The sequence below is a fragment of the Oryctolagus cuniculus genome, chromosome 17, assembly GCF_051225735.1.
Source record: "Oryctolagus cuniculus isolate XC-2025 breed Fujian yellow rabbit chromosome 17, ASM5122573v1, whole genome shotgun sequence".
NCBI lineage: Eukaryota > Metazoa > Chordata > Mammalia > Lagomorpha > Leporidae > Oryctolagus > Oryctolagus cuniculus.
Window position 1 is genome coordinate 60,144,794 of NC_142883.1, and position 18,800 is coordinate 60,163,593.

Below are 18,800 nucleotides of genomic sequence, written 5' to 3' on the forward strand. Positions count from 1 at the left end.
TAACTGTTCTCTTAGCCCAAGATTCCTTCCACTCCATCTCCAGAGGGCAGGTTCTTCCCCTCATCCTGGTCCTGGTGCACAGGTCACCCCCTTGGAGAGGCCTTCCCAACCTGGAGCTCCAGTCACTACTGCACCATCCTCATTCTCGCACAGCCCCCAGGCCTATTCCGCCTCCCCTTCTCTTTTCTTTCTTTGCCATCTATCCCCGTTTTCTTGGAGGTTATAGAGTATTCATGGAGTGTATAATTGAACAAACTTAGCTTGGTGGCACCTGTCCCCACTTTGCACTAGCCTGATGCGCCCACCCACCTAGGCTGAAAGCAGCAAACTTGCTCTTCCTGCAGCCTCAACCTGGCTCCCATGAGTGCTCTGAGTCTTACTCCTCTGGCTTTGGTGCCTATGAAATAACCTTAGAAGCCCTTCCAACTTTGACTCACTTTAGGTTAAATTCAAACAATGGAACGTGGACCCCAGCAATGTGTGGTGGTGTGCTTTGAGCAGGAATGATCTTTTGACAAGGAGGTTTTCTTACTAACTTAACTTTACTTAAATTATCTCACTAAAAAATAGGTTGAGGAAGAGAAGCTTTGAGGCACTTACAGAGCAATGTCCACAAAAGCACCGTGAGGAAAAACATGAGTCAGGAGGGCAAAGGTCTTACTTGAGTTTACGTCTGTGACGCCCTGTTTCACCCATCCTATGCCACAGCTGTTTTGTTCAAAATTTCCTGAGAAATATTAAGTTGTTTTATTTATTTACTGACTTATTTTTAAGAATTTGATTATTCTAAAGATTTATTTATTTGATTGAAAGACAGAGTTACAGAGAGAGAGAGAAAGAGAGGTCTTCCATACACTGGTTTACTCCCCAAATGGCTGCAAGAGCCAGGGCAGGGTCAGACTGAAGCCAGGAGCGGGGGAGCTTCTTTCGGGTCTCTCATGGGTGCAGAGGCACAAGGACTTGGGCCATCATCCGCTGCTTTCCCAAGCACATTAACAGGGAGCTGATTGGAATTGGAGCTGCCAGGACTCTAACCGGCACCCAAACAGGATGCCAGCACTGCAGACCAGGTGGCTGCAGGTTAAAGCAGCAGGTTAAAGCACCAGCCCCAGAATTTGATTATTTTTAAAAATATGTATATATTTACTTTTTGTGTTTTTTTTTTTTTTTTTTTTTTTTTTTTTTTTTTTTTTTTGACAGGCAGAGTTAGACAGTGAGAGAGAGACAGTGAGAAAGGTCTTCCTTTTTTCCGTTGGATCACTCCCCAAATGGCCACTACGGCCGGCGCACTGCACTGATCCAAAGCCAGGAGCCAGGTGCTTCCTCTTGGTCTCCCTTGTGGGTGCAAAGCCCAAGCAGTTGGGCCATCCTCCACTGCACTCCTGGGCCACAGCAGAGAGCTGGCCTGGAAGAGGGGCAACTGGGACAGACTCTGGCACCCCAACTGGGACTAGAACCCGGTGTGCCGGCACCGCAGGTGGAGGATTAGCCCAGTGAGCCGCGGCACCAGCCTGTATTTACTTTTGAGATAGAGAGTTCTCATCAGCTGTTTTCACTTCCCAAATACCCAAAAGGCTGGGGCTGGTCCAGGCAAAACTGAGAACTGGGAATTCATCCAGGTCTACCATGTGGGTGGCAGCGGCCTAAGTTCTTAAGCCATCACTTTGCTGCCTCCCACGGTGTGCATTAGCAGGGAGCTGGAATCAGAAGTAGAGCCAGGGTTGAAATCTAAGCATTCTGATATGGAACGCAGATATTTTAACTACTAGACCAAATGCCCACTCAAATTTTTGTTTTAATCTCTCATGGACGAAACCTTTACCTATGAAAGATATTATATAAAAAAAAGCTTTTGAAATAGGTTTATTATGAGAAATAGCACATATTAATATACACAATATGTTATGAATAAATGAATATTCACTTAAGTGGTAAGTGCGCTCAAGAGCCTCAAGATAATGTGTCATAAGTGTGGGGGAGCATTTTTTTTTTTGTTAAAAAGCTCCAGAATTTGTAGGTCTAGCTGCATAGGGTGTATGAAGTAAGAAGTGCCTTTAAGTAAATCCAAGTCCAACCATGGACCCTTGTTCCTTCATGGTGTCTGTGGGCTGACTGGGACAGGCTAGCGTTAACACAGGGTATCAAAGCCATATCGATACTCGGAACTTGTCACCTAAATCAACAACTGCAGTACTACAGGGTCTACTGTCATTTCCCTCCCACTTCTGATGCCCTCAGATCTTAGGTAAGATAAGGACAGTAAGTCAGTTTGCTTTGCCTCCTACCTTCCCTTAACTGAGAGGCCTTGGCCTTTAATACACTCATGAATGTGTGGAATTCACTCTAAATCTCTCCAAATCCTGTCTCCCAAGCAGCATGATGTGGCAAAGCCACCCACACCTCCCTGGGTGGCATCCTGGCTTCATTCATCCCTAGGGTCTGCCACACCCAGGACTCTGTGGCTGACACTGGTGAATTGGGCAAGGTCGTAAAGCAACCCTTAAAGAGTGAAATCTGCTAACATCCTGAGAAATCTCAGACATGGATTCTTTCTGTGGCAGCAGCAAACCCAGTTGTGCTCAAAGGGACTTCTGACCTACAAAACTGTGTGACAACATGCGTGTAATTTAAGCTGCCTTTTTTTTTTTTTTTTTTTAAGATTTATTTATTGGCCGGTGCCGCGGCTCAATAGGCTAATCCTCTGCTTGCGGTGCTGGCACCCAGGGTTCTAGTCCCGGCCGAGGCACCGGATTCTGTCCTGGTTGCTCCTCTTCCAGGCCAGCTCTCTGCTGTGGCCCGGGAAGGCAGTGGAGGATGGCTCAAGTGCTTGGGCCCTGCACCCGCATGGGAGACCAGGAGAAGCACCTGGCTCCTGGCTTTGGATCAGCGCAGCACAACGGCCGCAGCGGCCATTTGTGGGGTGACCCAATGGAAGGAAGACCTTTCTCTCTGTCTTTCTCTCTCACTGTCTAACTCTGCCTGTCAAAAAAGTGGAAGAGTTTTTTTTTTTTAAAGATTTATTTATTTGAAATTCAGAGTTACACAGAGAGAAGAGAGGCAGAGAGAGAGAGAGAGAGAGAGCGAGAGAGAATCTTCCATCCACTGGTTCACTCCCCAATTGGCCACAACGGTCAGAGCTGGGCTGATCTGAAACCAGGAGCCAAGAGGCTCCTCTGGGTCTCCCACGTGGGTGCAGGGGCCTAAGGACTTGGGCCATCTTCTACTGCTTTCCCAGACCAGAGCAGAGAGCTAGATCAGAAGAGGAGCAGCTGGGAGTCGAACTGGTGCCTATATGGGATGCCAGCACTGGAGGTGGCAGTCCTACCTGTTACGTTACACCACAGTGCAAGCCCCTAAGCTGCTTTATTTGTAGTAATTTTCAGCAACAGAAAACTACCAGAGTGGACTTAGTGGGATCGCGAGGTAACATATAGAATCTATAGTTTCCTCCTTAGGCTCAGACTATGGACTTATCCTAAATGATAAATGACAGCCTTTTCTTCTGCAGAATATTAATGTTCCTGTTGGTCATGTCTGGTGTACTTTTTTTCCTTTTTTTTATTTTTTTTATTTTTTTATTTTTATTTTTTATTTTTATTTTTTTGACAGGCAGAGTGGACAGTGAGAGAGAGAGACAGAGAGAAAGGTCTTCCTTTGCCGTTGGTTCACCCTCCAATGGCCGCCGCGGCCGGCGCGCTGCGGCCGGCGCACCGCGCTGATCCGATGGCAGGAGCCAGGAGCCAGGTGCTTTTCCTGGTCTCCCATGGGGTGCAGGGCCCAAGCACCTGGGCCATCCTCCACTGCACTCCCTGGCCACAGCAGAGGGCTGGCCTGGAAGAGGGGCAACCGGGACAGAATCCGGCGCCCTGACCGGGACTAGAACCCTGTGTGCCGGCGCCGCTAGGCAGAGGATTAGCTTAGTGAGCCGCGGCGCCGGCCCTTTTTTTTTTTTTTTAAGATTTATTTATTTATTTGAAAGGCAGAGTTACAGAGGGAGATCTTCCATTCACTGATTCACTCCCCAAATGGCCCAATGGCCAGAACTGGGCCAGGCAGAAGTCAGGAGCCAGGAGCTTCATCCGGGTCTTCCATGTGGGTAACAGGGGCCCAAGCACTTGGGCCATCTTCCACTGCTTCCCCAGGCACATTAGCAAGGAGCTGGATCAGAAGGAGTAGCTGGGACTCAAATTGGTGCCCGTATGGAATGTGGATGCCGGCATGGCAGGCAGCAACTTAACCTGCTATGCCACAATGCCAGCCCCCCTAATTCTTGCAAGTCTGCAGACTCTTGGTAAGTTGAGATACAGAACTGTAAAGAGCTCTCTTAGGCTGAAGCATGAATTTTAGACCAGAGGTTCTCATTGCTGCCTGCACATCAGAATTGTCTAAGTAGCCTTCTCAGTCCATTTGGCCTTCTACAATAGAATAGCACAGTTGGGGTAACTTATAAACAATGGGAAGTTGTTCTGGAGGCTGGAAGTCCACGCTGAAGGTGGACTGGAGAGGGCCTACTTCCTGGTTCACAGGTGACACCTTTCTGCTGTGTCCTCCTGCAGTGGAAGAGGCCTCTTAAAGGGCACTAAGCCCATTATGGGACCTAACCACCTTTTACAATCTTCACAGTGGTGATTAGGTTTCAACATGTGACCAGGGCAGAAGGGGCACAGGCTTTCAGAGGACAGCTGCAGCCTTAGAAGAATACTGACGCCTGGAGCCAGCGCCATGGCTCACTTGGTTAATCCTCCGCCTGTGGCGCCGGCATCCCATATGGGCGCCGGGTTCTAGTCCCGATTGCTCCTCTTCCACTCCAGCTCTCTGCTGTGGCCCAGGAGGGCAGTGGAGGATGGCTCAAGTGCTTGGGCACCTGCACCCCCATGGGAGACCAGGAGGAAGCACCTGGCTCCCGGCTTCGGATAGGCACAGCACTGGCCGCAGCGGCCATTTGGGGAGTGAACCAACGGAAGGAAGACCTTTCTTTCTGTCTCTCCCTCTCACTGTCTGTAACTCTACCTCTCAAATAAATAAATAAAATCTTTATTAAAAGAAAAAGAATATTGATGCCTGAGCCCTTCCTCATGAGATGTTGACTCTTTAGATCTTGGGTCAGGCCCAGATGTTGGCTTTTTAGAAAAAAAAAATCTCCCTAGTTGGTTCTGATGTGTGTCCACACCAAGAACCATGCCTGGTAAGCAGAACACTAAGATTATCCCATGATCTCCTCTCTGAAGTCATATCCCATGATAATGCTACGCTATGTACCAAAAGGGATTTTAGTCCAAGGACCCTAAGGTAGGGAGGGGATCAACAGTGGGCCTGACCAAATCACAGGAGGCACTGGAAGGCACAGTACTCTTCTTGGACAGGTGGTAGAAGATGCAGTCAGACTGGAATGTGAGGGTGAGGAGACTGGGCTGGGTTGAAGTCACAGAGCTATGTGGACTGAGAACAGCTTCTGGAGCTGGGTGAGAACCTGGCTAACAGCCAGCAAGAAAACAGGGACCTCAGGGCCAGCCCTACAGCATCGGCAACCCAGAGGGCACTGGTTTGTGTCCCAGCTGCTCCTCTTCCAACGCAGCTCTCTGCAGATGGCCTGGGAAAACACTGAAAGATGGCCCATGTTGAAGACCCAGAAGAAGCTCCTGGTTCCTGGTTTTGACCTGGCCCAGCCCCAGCTGTTGAGGCCATTTCAGGAGTGGCCAATAGATAGATATCTTTTTCTCTGTTTCTTTCTCTGTAACTCTGCCTTTCAAATACATAAATGAATTTTTAAAAAGCTGAGTTCAAAGAAAAAAATATATTGTTTGTTTATTAAATAAAAAAAAAGAAAAAGAAAACAGGGACCTTGATCTTACAACTACCAGGGACCTGTCAACAACTGGAATGAGCTCAGAAGCAGGTTCTTCCGAGAGCATCCAGGGACACACCTATGGCAGCCTTGTAGAACCCGGCCACACAATGCTGGACTTCAGACCTACTGTGAACCCAAACAGGGATGTTTTACGTTGCTAAATCTGTGATAACTTATTTTTAAGATTTATTCACTTATTTGAAATGCAGAGTTACAAAGAAAAGGAAAGACACACACACACATACACACACACACACAGGTCTTCCATCTACTGGTACACTCCCCAAATGGCCATGAGATCTGGGGTTCAGTCAAATCGAAGCCAGGAGTCAGGAACTCCATCTGGGTCTCCACATGGGTGTAGGGTCCCAAGTACTTGGGTCATCTGCTGCTGCTTTCCCAGGCATGTTAGCAGGGGACTGGATCAGAAGTGGAGGAGTCGGGACATGAACCAGCTCTCAAATGGATGTCATTATCGCAGACAGTGGCTTAACCTGTTCTGCCACAATGCTGGCCCCATAAACCTGTGATAATATACTACACAGCAGAAGTAAACCAATTAGATGACTGATGAAACCACTAAAAAATATACTTGGCCAAAAAATACTTCTATCCAAACTACTTCTGATACAGCTCCCTGCTAATACACCTGGGAAAGCAACAAAAGATGGTCCAAGTACTTGGGCCCCTGTACCCACGTGGGAGACCCAGATGGAGTTCCTGGCTCCTGGCTTCGACCTGGATCAGCCCCACCTGTTGCAGCCATTTAGGGAGTAAACCAGTAGAGAAAAGATCTCGATCTCGCTCTTTCCCCACCCCCTGTAACTCTGCCTTTCAAATAAATATGTAAATCTTAAAAAAAAAGATTCCCATAAGCTTTGGTATCATTTTACATCTTTCTTTCTACTACATTAGTCCTCTAACGTTCTAACTTGACACCTGAAACCAGAGGTCTTTAACAGTTTCAAGCTCAGCCTGTTAACACTTGCTAAAAGTTATTGATCTAATTCTGAGATATAGGGGCCTCCCCCCATCTGACCCTTGCTTAGTCACCAGCATTGGCTGCAGAGTCCAGTGTGTGGCAGGGCCCCAAGCATGCAGCCAAGGTGCCACCAGTGGAGGTGTGAGAGGCGGCTGTGCCTTGTCATGCTACTTGGGACGTGACAAGATTTGGAGAGATTTAGAGTGAATTCCACACATTCATCAGTGTATTATAGGTCAAGGGCAGCAAGACAGAGAGAAGAGACAAAGGACCCTGTAGCACCTGCAGCTGTCAATTCAAAACTTCAGAGTGTTCCACATGGCATTTTCCGGGCATCAGGATGACCTGGGAGCCAATGCTTTAGTGCTAGAAAGTCCCTGTCCTTGCTGTCACACAGGGGCCCTTCTATAATCTTCAAACCCCTAACACACAGTGCATCGAATCATTCTTTTTTTTTTTTTTGACAGGCAAGGCAGAGTGGACAGTGAGAGAGAGAGACAGAGAGAAAGGTCTTCCTTTCCCATTGGTTCACCCTCCAATGGCCGCCGCGGCTGGTGCACCGCGCTGATCCGATGGCAGGAGCCAGGTACTTATCCTGGTCTCCCACGGGGTGCAGGGCCCAAGCACTTGGGCCATCCTCCACTGCCTTCCCGGGCCACAGCAGAGAGCTGGCCTGGAAGAGGGGCAACTGGGACAGAATCCGGCGTCCAGACCGGGACTAGAACCCGGTGTGCCGGCGCCGCAAGGCGGAGGATTAGCCTAGTGAGCTGCGGCGCCGGCCTCGAATCATTCTTATACCTGGAATCTCCCTCTGTTCTCACAAGCCAAAGAAAACTCAGCTTTTAAGGGGTGCTCATGGTTAGCTGAGGTACACCTGGATAATCTCCCTTTTGCCAAAGGAGAGGAGATTATATAAGGATGAGGGTCACTGTGGGTCATTCTTAAGATCCTGCCTGTCTGGGGCCCATGCTGTTGCTCAGCAGGTTGAATCCTCAGCCTGCAGCACCAGCATCCCATTTGACTGCTGGTTTGAATCCCAGCTGCTTCACTTCCATTCCAGCTTCCTGCTAACAGCCTGGGAAAACAGAGCATGGGCCCCTGCACCATGTGGGCTCCTGCACCATGTGGGCCTCTGCACCCAGAAGTTCCTGGCTCCTGGCTTCAGCCTGGCTCAGTCCTGGCTGCTGTGGTCACATGGGAACAGAAGTGGATGGAAGACCTCTGTCTCTCCTTCTCTCTCTCTAACTCTGCCTTTCAAATAAATAATACATAGATCTTAAAAAAAGAGATCCTGCCTGTCTTTTCTACCATCTTAGTTTTCTACCCCTTCAGAATTCTTACTGGCAATTTCATTAGAGATGGAAATGTCTCTGTCATAACACAAAACTAGGAGCTAAAAATAGATAAGAATTAAAAAAATAGAAAAATAAAGTAAACAAAAAGAAAGAGGTAGAGGCTCCCTGGGTCAGGTCTATGATTGGCTTGGAATACAGCTAACAGGTGTAAGGAACACCAAATTTTGAGACAGAAAATAATTTTCAGGGCCTTTCTGGGAGTCTGAATTATTCAAAAAAATATGCAAGGGCGTCTGGGTTCAGCAGAATGTCTGGAAGGGTGTCCTCTTCCAGGACAGCTACTTCACACTCAGTGAGGGCCTTGTTCATAGCAAGGGTACGCTCACATTCTTTGCTTGATCTCAATCTTGGGACTACGTCAACACACCAGGAGCTGAACCCGGGACTCAGTACGTGGGTCCGACTACTACTTCACCTTTCTGTGCTCAGAATTGGAATGGCCACCTCACTTCAACTGATGCAGTCATGAAAGGGATGACTTCCTTGCTCTGCTATGCTTTGAACTCCAAGGTCATAAGCTACAGTATGAAAAGGGTGAAAATTTAGCTCAGTGATGGTGTTTGGGTGGCGGGCCGACTGGGAGGTCACTGAGGGGGTGATGGCAGGAAGGTCGCTCTCGAGTGAGGATTGGTTCTAAAAGCCTGAATCAGGCCCAGCTGCTCACTCTGGTTCCTGGCTCACCATGTGAACTTCCTCTGCACGTACTCCACCATGGCCATCTGGTGCCCTCACAGAGGCCAAACCAATGGGGCCACCAAATATGGGACTTAAACCCCCAAAACTGAATAAACCCTTTCTTTTCATTAAGTTAGCTGCCTTGGGTATTTCATTACAGTACCATAAATCTGAAATAAACACTCTGGATCCTCCAAGCCTGTTACCTGTTGTGAAATCAACCTCGATGCAAAAGCCAAAGTCCTTTAGGTGAGGTGGGCCATCACACAAATGACAATGCCCCTGACTACTGCATTAAAATTGGATCTAAACACCCAACGTTCCCAATCCTCCTTCCCGGCTTTACTTTTCTCCACAGCACACACCCCTTCCAACAGAGCACATATTTCACTTTTTGTTATTCTCTGTGAGAATGTAAATTTTATGAAAACACTCACTGATGAAATCCCAAAACCTAAAACATTTCTTGGCACTGAATATGTTGCTCAACGAAAATCATTAATGGATTAACATATGAGGGCTTTATTCATCACGTTATACTGTAGTGAGGTATAAGAAGCCATTTAAAGTCAAAACACACATGGCTACTAGTTTTCAAAAGACTGGGATTCTTCTGAGCCACCAACAATTTATCTTTGGCTTCCTAATTCTGAGAGAACAAGCTTACAAGTTGCCTTAGACAAACAGGTGTGGACAAATAATATCCTGTGCAAAGTCAATAAAGCAGACACATTTACATTTCTCTCTGAAGTTTTACAGAGCTTTAACAATGAATGAAAAACACCCTTCAGGCAAATTGAGTCTTGGGTTTCATCAATGCAAAATGTTGTGAAAACTAATTCAAGATGTTCAGAAAAAGAACCACAAAACTCACTATAGCTGGACATATTATTCTTATGATTCTGACTGGAAATATCTTACTGTTTATCTCCTCCCTGCAATCTAATTATAACAGTGTTACATCACAAGGGTACATTCCTTCCACAAATTTTAATTGTCTTTTTATATCCGCTCTCCATCCATTTCTGTGAGTTGGGAAGCAATGGTGCGGTCGCCTGCCAGCCGCGGCTCGGCTGGGCCACTCATTCCTGACTGACGATGCTTTGTGACTGGCTTCTTCAGTTTTCCATTACCATTCCTACTGCTTTTATGCTGAAGCCTCCTGTCATCAGCTCTCCCTCTCTGGCCTCCTTTTGTTTTCCACGTCCTCAGCAGGGTGCTGACACGCTCTGGACGCTGACTGCTGAGGAGGCTTCACCCACGGCCCATCTGGCCCTTACCATGGGCTGGGTCAGCGTGCACACAGTCACCCAAAGAATAAACAGTGGGTCAGAGGCAAACGTGTACTTTGGAAGTCCCTAGTTCTCTTCTTTCTCTTTCTCTTTTTTCTTTTTTTAACATAAAATGAAAAAGTAACGTCAGAGATACAAGGATACTTGTACTGCTGGGTAGATTTGCCTCTCGGTCACCTGACGGCTGCCTTTACAAGGAGAAGCTCAGTTCTGCTTCTCTACTGTCTGGGCTGGGTCTCAGGACCCATTTTCTCGTTAGTTGCTTTTTTTCCTCTGTCCTCCCATCTCTAAAACCTTGAGGTTGGGAAGGGAGTGTTATGGTGTCAGAATCTTTTTTTTTTTTTTTTTTTTTTTGATGATATCCAGGGCTTTATTTTGTAATGCAGGGGCCACGGTGTGGCCCCAACCCCACTTCCCACCCTGCACTTCTTAAATGTTTATCACTCTAGGAGACCCAGCATGGTGTCAGAATCTTAAGAAGTGTTAGCAAAATAGCGTAAAGGTATGGGAAGGTGGGCCTGAGAGAGAAGAATGAAGTAGGGGTTGGCAATTTTACTCTATGTAGTATAACAGGTAAAACAAAGAACACATAGGACAGTATCTTCCTGACCTAGGATTAAACAATGGTTGTTTAAATAGGATACAAAAAAACCCACTAACCACCAGAGACAAGAGACAGACTTAATTAAAATGAAGAACTTCTGTCATCAAGAGAGTGAAAATTCAAGCCATACTGGGAGATTTGTTACACATCTACTTCACAAAGGACTTGCATCCAGAATAAAGAAAAAAGCTCCTAAAAGCAATGAGGGAAAGAGAGACAATTTGATTTTCAGAATTAGGCAAAAAGACTTGAGCAGGAACACACCAAAAGAGACCATTCAGATAGCCAATTAGTACATGAAATGGTGCTCAACTCATAGCCAACAGGAAAATGCAAATCAAAACCATAATGAGATACTACCATTCAATTACCAGAATGCCCATGGGTGAGAATGTAGAGAAATGGAACTCTCATAAATAGATTTTCAGAAATCTGTTTGGCATTATTTACCACCTTTGAACATACGCACACCCTGTGGTCCAGTAATTCAATTCTTAGGTATATATCCAGCATAGACAACAACAGACATCTACAAGCACATGCCAGCACTATTTATAATTGTTCCAAATTAGAAATAACTCATTTGTTCATCAACAATAGAGTGGATAAATAATGCTATTACTCATACAATGGCTCACTAAATGTTAAATAAAATGACAAACTATAGCTAAATGCAACAAAATGGGTAAATCTAATTATATAGTGTATACAAAATACCAGATGCAAATATTATAGAATTTTCTATTTATTTATATAAAATTCAAATGGAGGCAAAACTAACAGCATTTATGGATGCACATTTTTACAGAAACTCTAATGAAAAGAATTTAAGGTCAATAGTTGTCGTAAAGAGTACAGAGAGGTTAGGATTGCAAAGTCTTTTTTTTTAATTTTCCTATTTTTATACTATTTATCCTATTTATTCGAAAGGCAGAGTTACAGAGAGAGAGAGAGAGAAATCTCCCATCCACTGGTTCACACCCCAAATGGACACAATAGCTGGGCTGGGCCAGGCCAAAGCCAGGAGGCAAGAGGTTCTTCTGGGTCTCTCACATGGGTGCAGGGACCCAAACACTCAGGGCATCCTCTGCTCTCTCAGGAGCATCAGCAGGGAGCTGGATTGGAAGTGAAGCAGCCAGGAGTTGAACCGGTGCCCATGTGAATGCCAGTGCTGCAGGCGGTGTCTTAACCTGCTACACAACGGCGGCCCCAGGTTTGCAAAATCTTATCAAAGGTTTGTGGGAACTGGCAGTGCTCTATTTCTAGTTGGCAGTGGTGACTGCATGGGTTTTCATGTCACAATTATTTATGAAACTCTAATGTATACTTCATGTGCTTCTATCTCTATATACAGAATCTCATAATACAAAAGCTTAAACTTCTATCAGGTATTACTTCTTTGTCACAGAAAATAAATACTGTTCCAGTAAAACCTAAAACTCTTACTAAACCAAATGCAAACAGCTCTCTAAGAAAAGAACAATTTGGAAACATTTTGGAGGCTCATGTATGAGAGGCCTCTGCATCCTCCATAGGAGGACGGCACAGCAGAAGCTGTCTCCTGTGGGTGAATGCAGCCTGCTGGCACTGCTTGCAGAGCTTGTGTCTTACGGGTAAAGAAAGAGGCTCCCTTCCTGTAGAAGATGCAGCTGTGCACTTAGGGATATGGTCTGTGGGATGGACTGTAGACCTCCTCATCTGGGGGCCTTTGTGCAGTGCACAGCAAGTATCAAACCCTCTCCGGAAGTTCGGCCTAGGGCTACAGAAAGCTGAGAGTTCAACGCATGCTGGCCCACCAAGCAGGTACACACATGGAGCACATCCTGGCACAGGACCACGACCACCCAAGTCTGGCTGAAAATTAGCTGCGTTTGTCCCTTACCGCATAACCTTCCGTCTTCTTCTGGCACCATTTCAGGAGCGCATTGCGCTTGGAGCCGCCATATTCCCGAGCCAAGGCTGCCAGAGGGTCTCTTCTTTCCACGCTGGTTAGAAACAAGAGCACACAGTGAGGAGGGGATTCTAATTTTCTGAACCTTCAAGTATACAAGAAATAAATAACTAAAAAGTAAAAGTGGGGCCAGCACTGTGGTGTAGCGGGTAAGGTCACCGCCTACAGCGCCGGCATCCCATATGGGCAAAGGTTCTAGTCCCAGCTACTCCACTTCCGATCCAGCTCTCTGCTATTGCCTGGGGAAGCAACAGAGGGTGGCCTAAGTCTTTGGGCCCCTGCACCTGTGTGGGAAACCTGGAAGAAGCTCCTGGCTCCTGGTTTTGGATCAGTGAAGCTCCAGCTATTGCAGCCATCTGAGGAGTAAACCAGCAGATGGAAGAATCTCTCTCTCTCTCTCTCTCTGTGTGTGTGTGTGTGTGTGTGTGTGTGTCTGCCTCTCTGTAACTCTGCCTTTCAAATAAATAAATAAATATTTTTTAAAAAAGTAAAAGTTTAGGGGGTATCCAGCAAGATATTAAAGAAATAATCAAATTTGTCATTTTAATTATATATTTTATTCTGTCTCATGATATGAAAGAAGAGCTAGATTGTGCTTCTTCAGTATCCTAACTCTAGGGAGAGTTTTGTTTAATTTTAAAATTGATCTGTTGATCATCTAGCCTTTTATTTGTTTACCTCAGTATAATAAAATTTAAATTAAAGGCAACTATACAAAAGCACATTATTTAGGCTCCATCTATATTTAAATAACATAAAAAGGTAGATTGGAAAGGCAGATTAAAGAAAATTGCTTACATGGAGGTGAAGGGAATGGGGAGGAAAAGAGGGAAATCTAACAGAAAATGACTCTCAAGAGGGGTTTTGTACACACTAAGGGGGTATTCATACTTCTCAGTTAGTGGTATATTAACTCATTTCTGAGTACCTGATTTACCCAAAGCTTAAGTGATCTTACTAATATCTTTCATTTTTTTAAAAAAAATTTAAAGATTTATTTATTTGAAAAGCAGATTTAGAGAGAGAGAGAAGGACACACAGAAAGATCTTCCATCCACTGATTTACTCCCAAAATGGCCAAAATGGCCAGGGCCAGGCCAGGCTGAAGCCAGGAGCCAGGAGTCAGGAGCTTCATCTGGGTCTCCAACCACTGGTTCTCTCCCCAGATGGCTACAATGGCCAGGGCTGAGTCAGGCTGAAATCAGGAGCCAGGAGCTTCATCCAAGCCTCCCAAGTGGGTGGCAGAGGTCCAAACACTTGGGCTATCTTCTGCTGCTTTTCCCAGGCCATTAGCAGGAAGCAGCCAGGATACAAACTGGCACCCATGTGGGATGCAGGTGCAGCAAGCAGCAGCTTAACCCTCTGCACCACAGTGGCAGCCCCATATCCGAGCATTCTAAGAGCAAAAGTTCAGGTGCCCATCTTCAGTATTTTATCAATACACATTATACAAGTTTTATGTTAGCCAAACTTATTCAAAAACTTAAGATCATACAATTTCTCCAGTCATGAGTAACATGAAATCAGAACTATACACCTATGGTATTTGAGTACAGTACTCTGTTTCCCTAACACCACGTGCAATAGAGCAGGAAAATAAACAGAGTGGCCCAAGTGCTGTGTATCTGGAGCATGCAGGGTAGCAGGTAACGATTTAAGAAATCTGAATTGACTCCTACGATATCCAACTGTGCCTCAAAAATTTCTTGAAAAATGGCATCATCTTTTCATTCTTTTCCACAAATGTTTTGAAACCTCTCATACAAGGGTATGTCTGAAAATTTGTGGGAGGTAGGCATTTAGTCTAGCAATCGGAAACCCACATCCTGTGTCAAGGTGCCTGGGTTGGATGCTCAGCACCAGTTCCTGCTAATGTGCACCTGGAGGCAGTGGTGATGGCTCTGGTAGCTGGGTTCCTGCCACCCCATGAGGGAGACCTGGGTTGAGTTTCTAGCTCCTAGTTTTGGCCTCTTGGCTGCTGTAGGCATTTGGAGAGTGAACCAGCAAATGGGAGCTGGTTCTCTGTCTCTATCTGTCTCTTAAAAAAAAAAAAGTTCATGGGAAAAACAAAAGGTTTTAGTACAAAAAATTTTGAAATCTATGCATTTTTTCGTAACACGCATTTCCAAGAACTTTTTGAAGACCCCTCAAATGTCATCAGAATGTTCATAGCAATGCTTTCTATGATAGTAAAAAGTTATAAACAGTCAAATGTGCATCAATGGGTAAATGGACAATTATAGTCAAAGTATAGTCAAGCAATGGAATATAGACAGCAAGAAAAATTAATAAATTATGTAATAACATGGATGAGTAATAATTGTTTGTACTGCTTGTGTGTGGTAAGGTGGCAAGGAGAAGAGAGAGAAGACAAACATCCACTTCAGAACGGTGGTTACCTGGGAAGGAGGAGTGAGGCCAGGGAAATGTGAAGGGGGATGACAGGACACTACAAAGGTAACAATTTACTTTTCCTTAAACTAAGAGGTGGGAATTGAAGTGGATCTCCATTATATGATTACTCTGTATAGCTTTCACCTGTTTTATTAGTCTTTTGTGACCATCCCATATTTAGTAAAAATATTTTAAATGATTTTGAAAAGATTAATTGGATGATTTGAGACCTCAGCAAGAGGAACTAAGAGAGATTTAAAGAAAAAACAGTTCATACTTGAATTTAAATTCTGCTTGCCTAATTTGGTGACTGCTTTTCCAGGCACACGGCAGATTTGTGAAGTCAAGTCCATGCATTTCTTTGGCCAGGGTTGCTGTTACTGCCACAGTCATGGTGATTCTGCCTGTGTTTACCACGCCTGGGCTTAATGTCATCCTTTGGAACTAACTTTTTTTTTTTTTTTTTTTTTTTTTTTTTTAAGTTAGTGAGAGAGAGAGACAGAGAGAAAGGTCTTCCTTCCGTTGGTTCACCCCCCAAATGGCCACCAGGGCCAGTGCGCTGCACCGATCCGAAGCCAGGAGCCAGGTGCTTCTTCCTGGTCTCCCATGCAGGTGCAGGGGCCCGAGCACTTGGGCCATCTTTCACTGCACTCCCGGGCCACAGCAGAGAGCTGGAGTGGAAGAGGAGCAATCGGGACTAGAACCCAGCGCCCATATAGGATGTTGGCAACACAGGCAGAGGATTAACCAAGCGAGCCACTGCGCCGGCCCAGGAACTAAGTTTCTGACAAATCAGAGTCAAATTAGAGCAGACTGAAATGAAAGTTTGGGAAAGAGTTACAGTATAAATGAATGACTGAAACAGTCACCAGATAGTTTTCTTTTCAATCTGAGGGAGAGAGAGAGAGAGTGCGCACAAGCTCCCACTCGCTGGTTCATTCCTCAAATGCCTGTGATGGCTGGGTGTGGGATGGGCCAAAGCTCAGAGGCAGCTGGGAACTCAAGCTAGATCTCCCACGTGGCTAGCAGGGATCCAAGTACTTGAGCCATCACAGCTGCCACCCATGGTCTGCACTAGCAGGAAGCTGGAACTGGGAGGTGGCACCAGATATCAAACCCAGGAAAACTCAGATAATGAGACAGGGGCATCTTAACCACTGGCCTAAATCCCTGTCCCTCACAAGACATTCCTTTTTTTTTTTTTTTTTTTTGACAGGCAGAGTGGACAGTGAGAGAGAGAGAAAGGTCTTCCTTTGCTGTTGGTTCACCCTCCAATGGCCGCCGCGGCCGGCGCGTTGCGGCCGGCGCACCGCGCTGATCCGATGGCAGGAGCCAGGAGCCAGGTGCTTTTCCTGGTCTCCCATGGGGTGCAGGGCCCAAGCACCTGGGCCATCCTCCACTGCACTCCCTGGCCACAGCAGAGAGCTGGCCTGGAAGAGGGGCAACCGGGACAGAATCCGGTGCCCCGACCGGGACTAGAACCCGGTGTGCCGGCGCCGCAAGGCGGAGGATTAGCCTAGTGAGCCGCGGCACCGGCCTAAAATAGGTAATTTTTTAAAAAGATTTCTTTATTTATTTGAAAGGCAGAGGCAGAGAGAGAGAGAGAGAGAGAGAGGTCTTTCATCCACTGGTTCACTCCCCAAATGACTGCAACAGCCAGAGCTGATCCAAAGCCAGGAGTCAGGAGCTTCTTCTGGGTCTCCCATAGGGGTGCAGGGGCCCAAGGACTTGGGCCATCTTCTACTGCTTTCCCAGACCATAGCAGAGAGCTGGATCGGAAGAGGAGCAGCCGGGACTAGAACAGGCGCCCATATGGGATGCCAGCACTTCAGGCCAGGGCTTTAACCTGCTATGCCACAGCGCAGGCCCCGATAATGTACCCTTTCTAACAAAAGGTATAATATAAATGGCAAATTTATATACATATAGTCTTTCTGTATGTATTTCTGGCACAAAGAAATGGGAAGTTTCAGAATAGCAGTGACTCTGATCCTTAAAATATTTTTTGATATTTAAATCTTTTGCATGTAAACAGGGCAATATGTAACATCTGGAACTTTTTTTGGGGGGTGAAATTTTATTTATTTATATGAAAGGCAGAGTTACAAAGAGAGAAGGACACACACACACACAGAGAGAGAGAGAGAGAGAGAGAGAGAGAGCTCTCCCATCCACTGGTTTACTTCCCAAATGGCTGCAACGGCCAGAGCTGGGCCAGGCTGAAGCCAGGAGCCAGGAGCTTCTTCCGGGTCTCCCATGTGGTGCAGGGGCCCAAGCACTTGGGCCATTTTATGCTGCTTGCCCAGGTGCATTAGCAGGGAGCTGGATTGGAAGTGGAGCAGCCAGGTCTCGAACCATCCTCCATATGGGATGCTGTGGTCAGAGGCAGCAGCTTTACCCACTACACCCCAATGCCGGCCCCACATCTGGAACTTTAACTGCTGAAACAAATGACTTCATCTCTCTGGGTCCAAATACAGGCTACACCATAAAGTATGACAAGATCTGAACTTATTCAGACCTTCATAAATCTTTTAAAAACACCCATGTTACTAATAATATTTATTAAAGAGCTATTACTCTTAGAGTGGACAATTTGGTATATTAATCAATCCACTCATTTATCATTATCTAGTGAGTGAAATACTATGTGTGTAACAAGTGTAAATGGCTGGCACAAAAGACACAGAAACTAAGAAGAAAAATTTACTGTCCACTAAACAATAGACTCACTGGGGACCCAGGCATGTGTCATGCAATCGTTATTCACAGCACAAGGCAGTACAGGAATTAAATACCCAAATGAGCCTAAGACACCAGAGTGGTTAGCTACAACTCTGTGGAAGGCTTGACCTTGAAAGAGAAGCAGTGTGTAGGAGTGTGAAAGGACAAAAGGAAGGCAATTCAATCCAGAACCTCACAAAGATCTGTGATCAGAGATGCTCATACTGAGAATACAGTTGTCCTTTGCTACACTCAGGGGACTGATCCCAGGACAGCCCTCCACCTCTCCAACAATATAAAAACCTGAGGACAAATGGCATAGTATTTGCATAGAACCTATGCACACCCTCCTATATGCTTTAAATACCTCTAGAGTACTTACAACACCTAACACAATGTAGATGCCATGTAACTCACTGTTACTGTACTGTTTAGGGTATAATTATGCTCTGAAAAAAGTCTCTGCATGCTCAGTACACACACAGTTTTTTTTCCCCCAAATATTTTTTTTTTATTTTTTTATTTTTATTTTTATTTATTTATTTTTTTTTTTGACAGGCAGAGTGGACAGTGAGAGAGAGACAGAGAGAAAGGTCTTCCTTTGCCGTTGGTTCACCCTCCAATGGCCGCCGCTGCAGCCGGTGCACCGCGCTGATCCGATGGCAGGAGCCAGGATCCAGGTGCTTTTCCTGGTCTCCCATGGGGTGCAGGGCCCAAGCACCTGGGCCATCCTCCACTGCACTCCCTGGCCATAGCAGAGAGCTGGCCTGGAAGAGGGGCAACCGGGACAGAATCCGGCGCCCCAACCGGGACTAGAACCCGGTGTGCCGGCGCCGCAAGGTGGAGGATTAGCCTATTGAGCCACGGCGCCGGCCCCCCCAAATATTTTTGATGCAATGTTTGCTGAATCTGCTGATGCAGAACCTGTGGATGAGCAAGGCCAACTGCACTACAGAAGCAGGAGTAAAACAGGCT

The 18,800-nt window shown here is 46.0% G+C and overlaps 1 protein-coding gene across 3 annotated transcripts in view; it reads right to left on the reverse strand.

Annotated features, from left to right (window-relative positions):
* SPECC1 (sperm antigen with calponin homology and coiled-coil domains 1) overlaps positions 1–18,800 on the reverse strand; it is a 337,615-nt gene that overhangs the window by 56,872 nt on the left and 261,943 nt on the right. For all 3 annotated transcript variants that reach the window (XM_008270674.5, XM_008270675.5, XM_008270676.5), the window contains one exon: positions 12,639–12,741. In XM_008270674.5, coding sequence (XP_008268896.3) covers positions 12,639–12,741 — 103 coding nt within the window. The remainder of the gene's footprint in view (positions 1–12,638; positions 12,742–18,800) is intronic.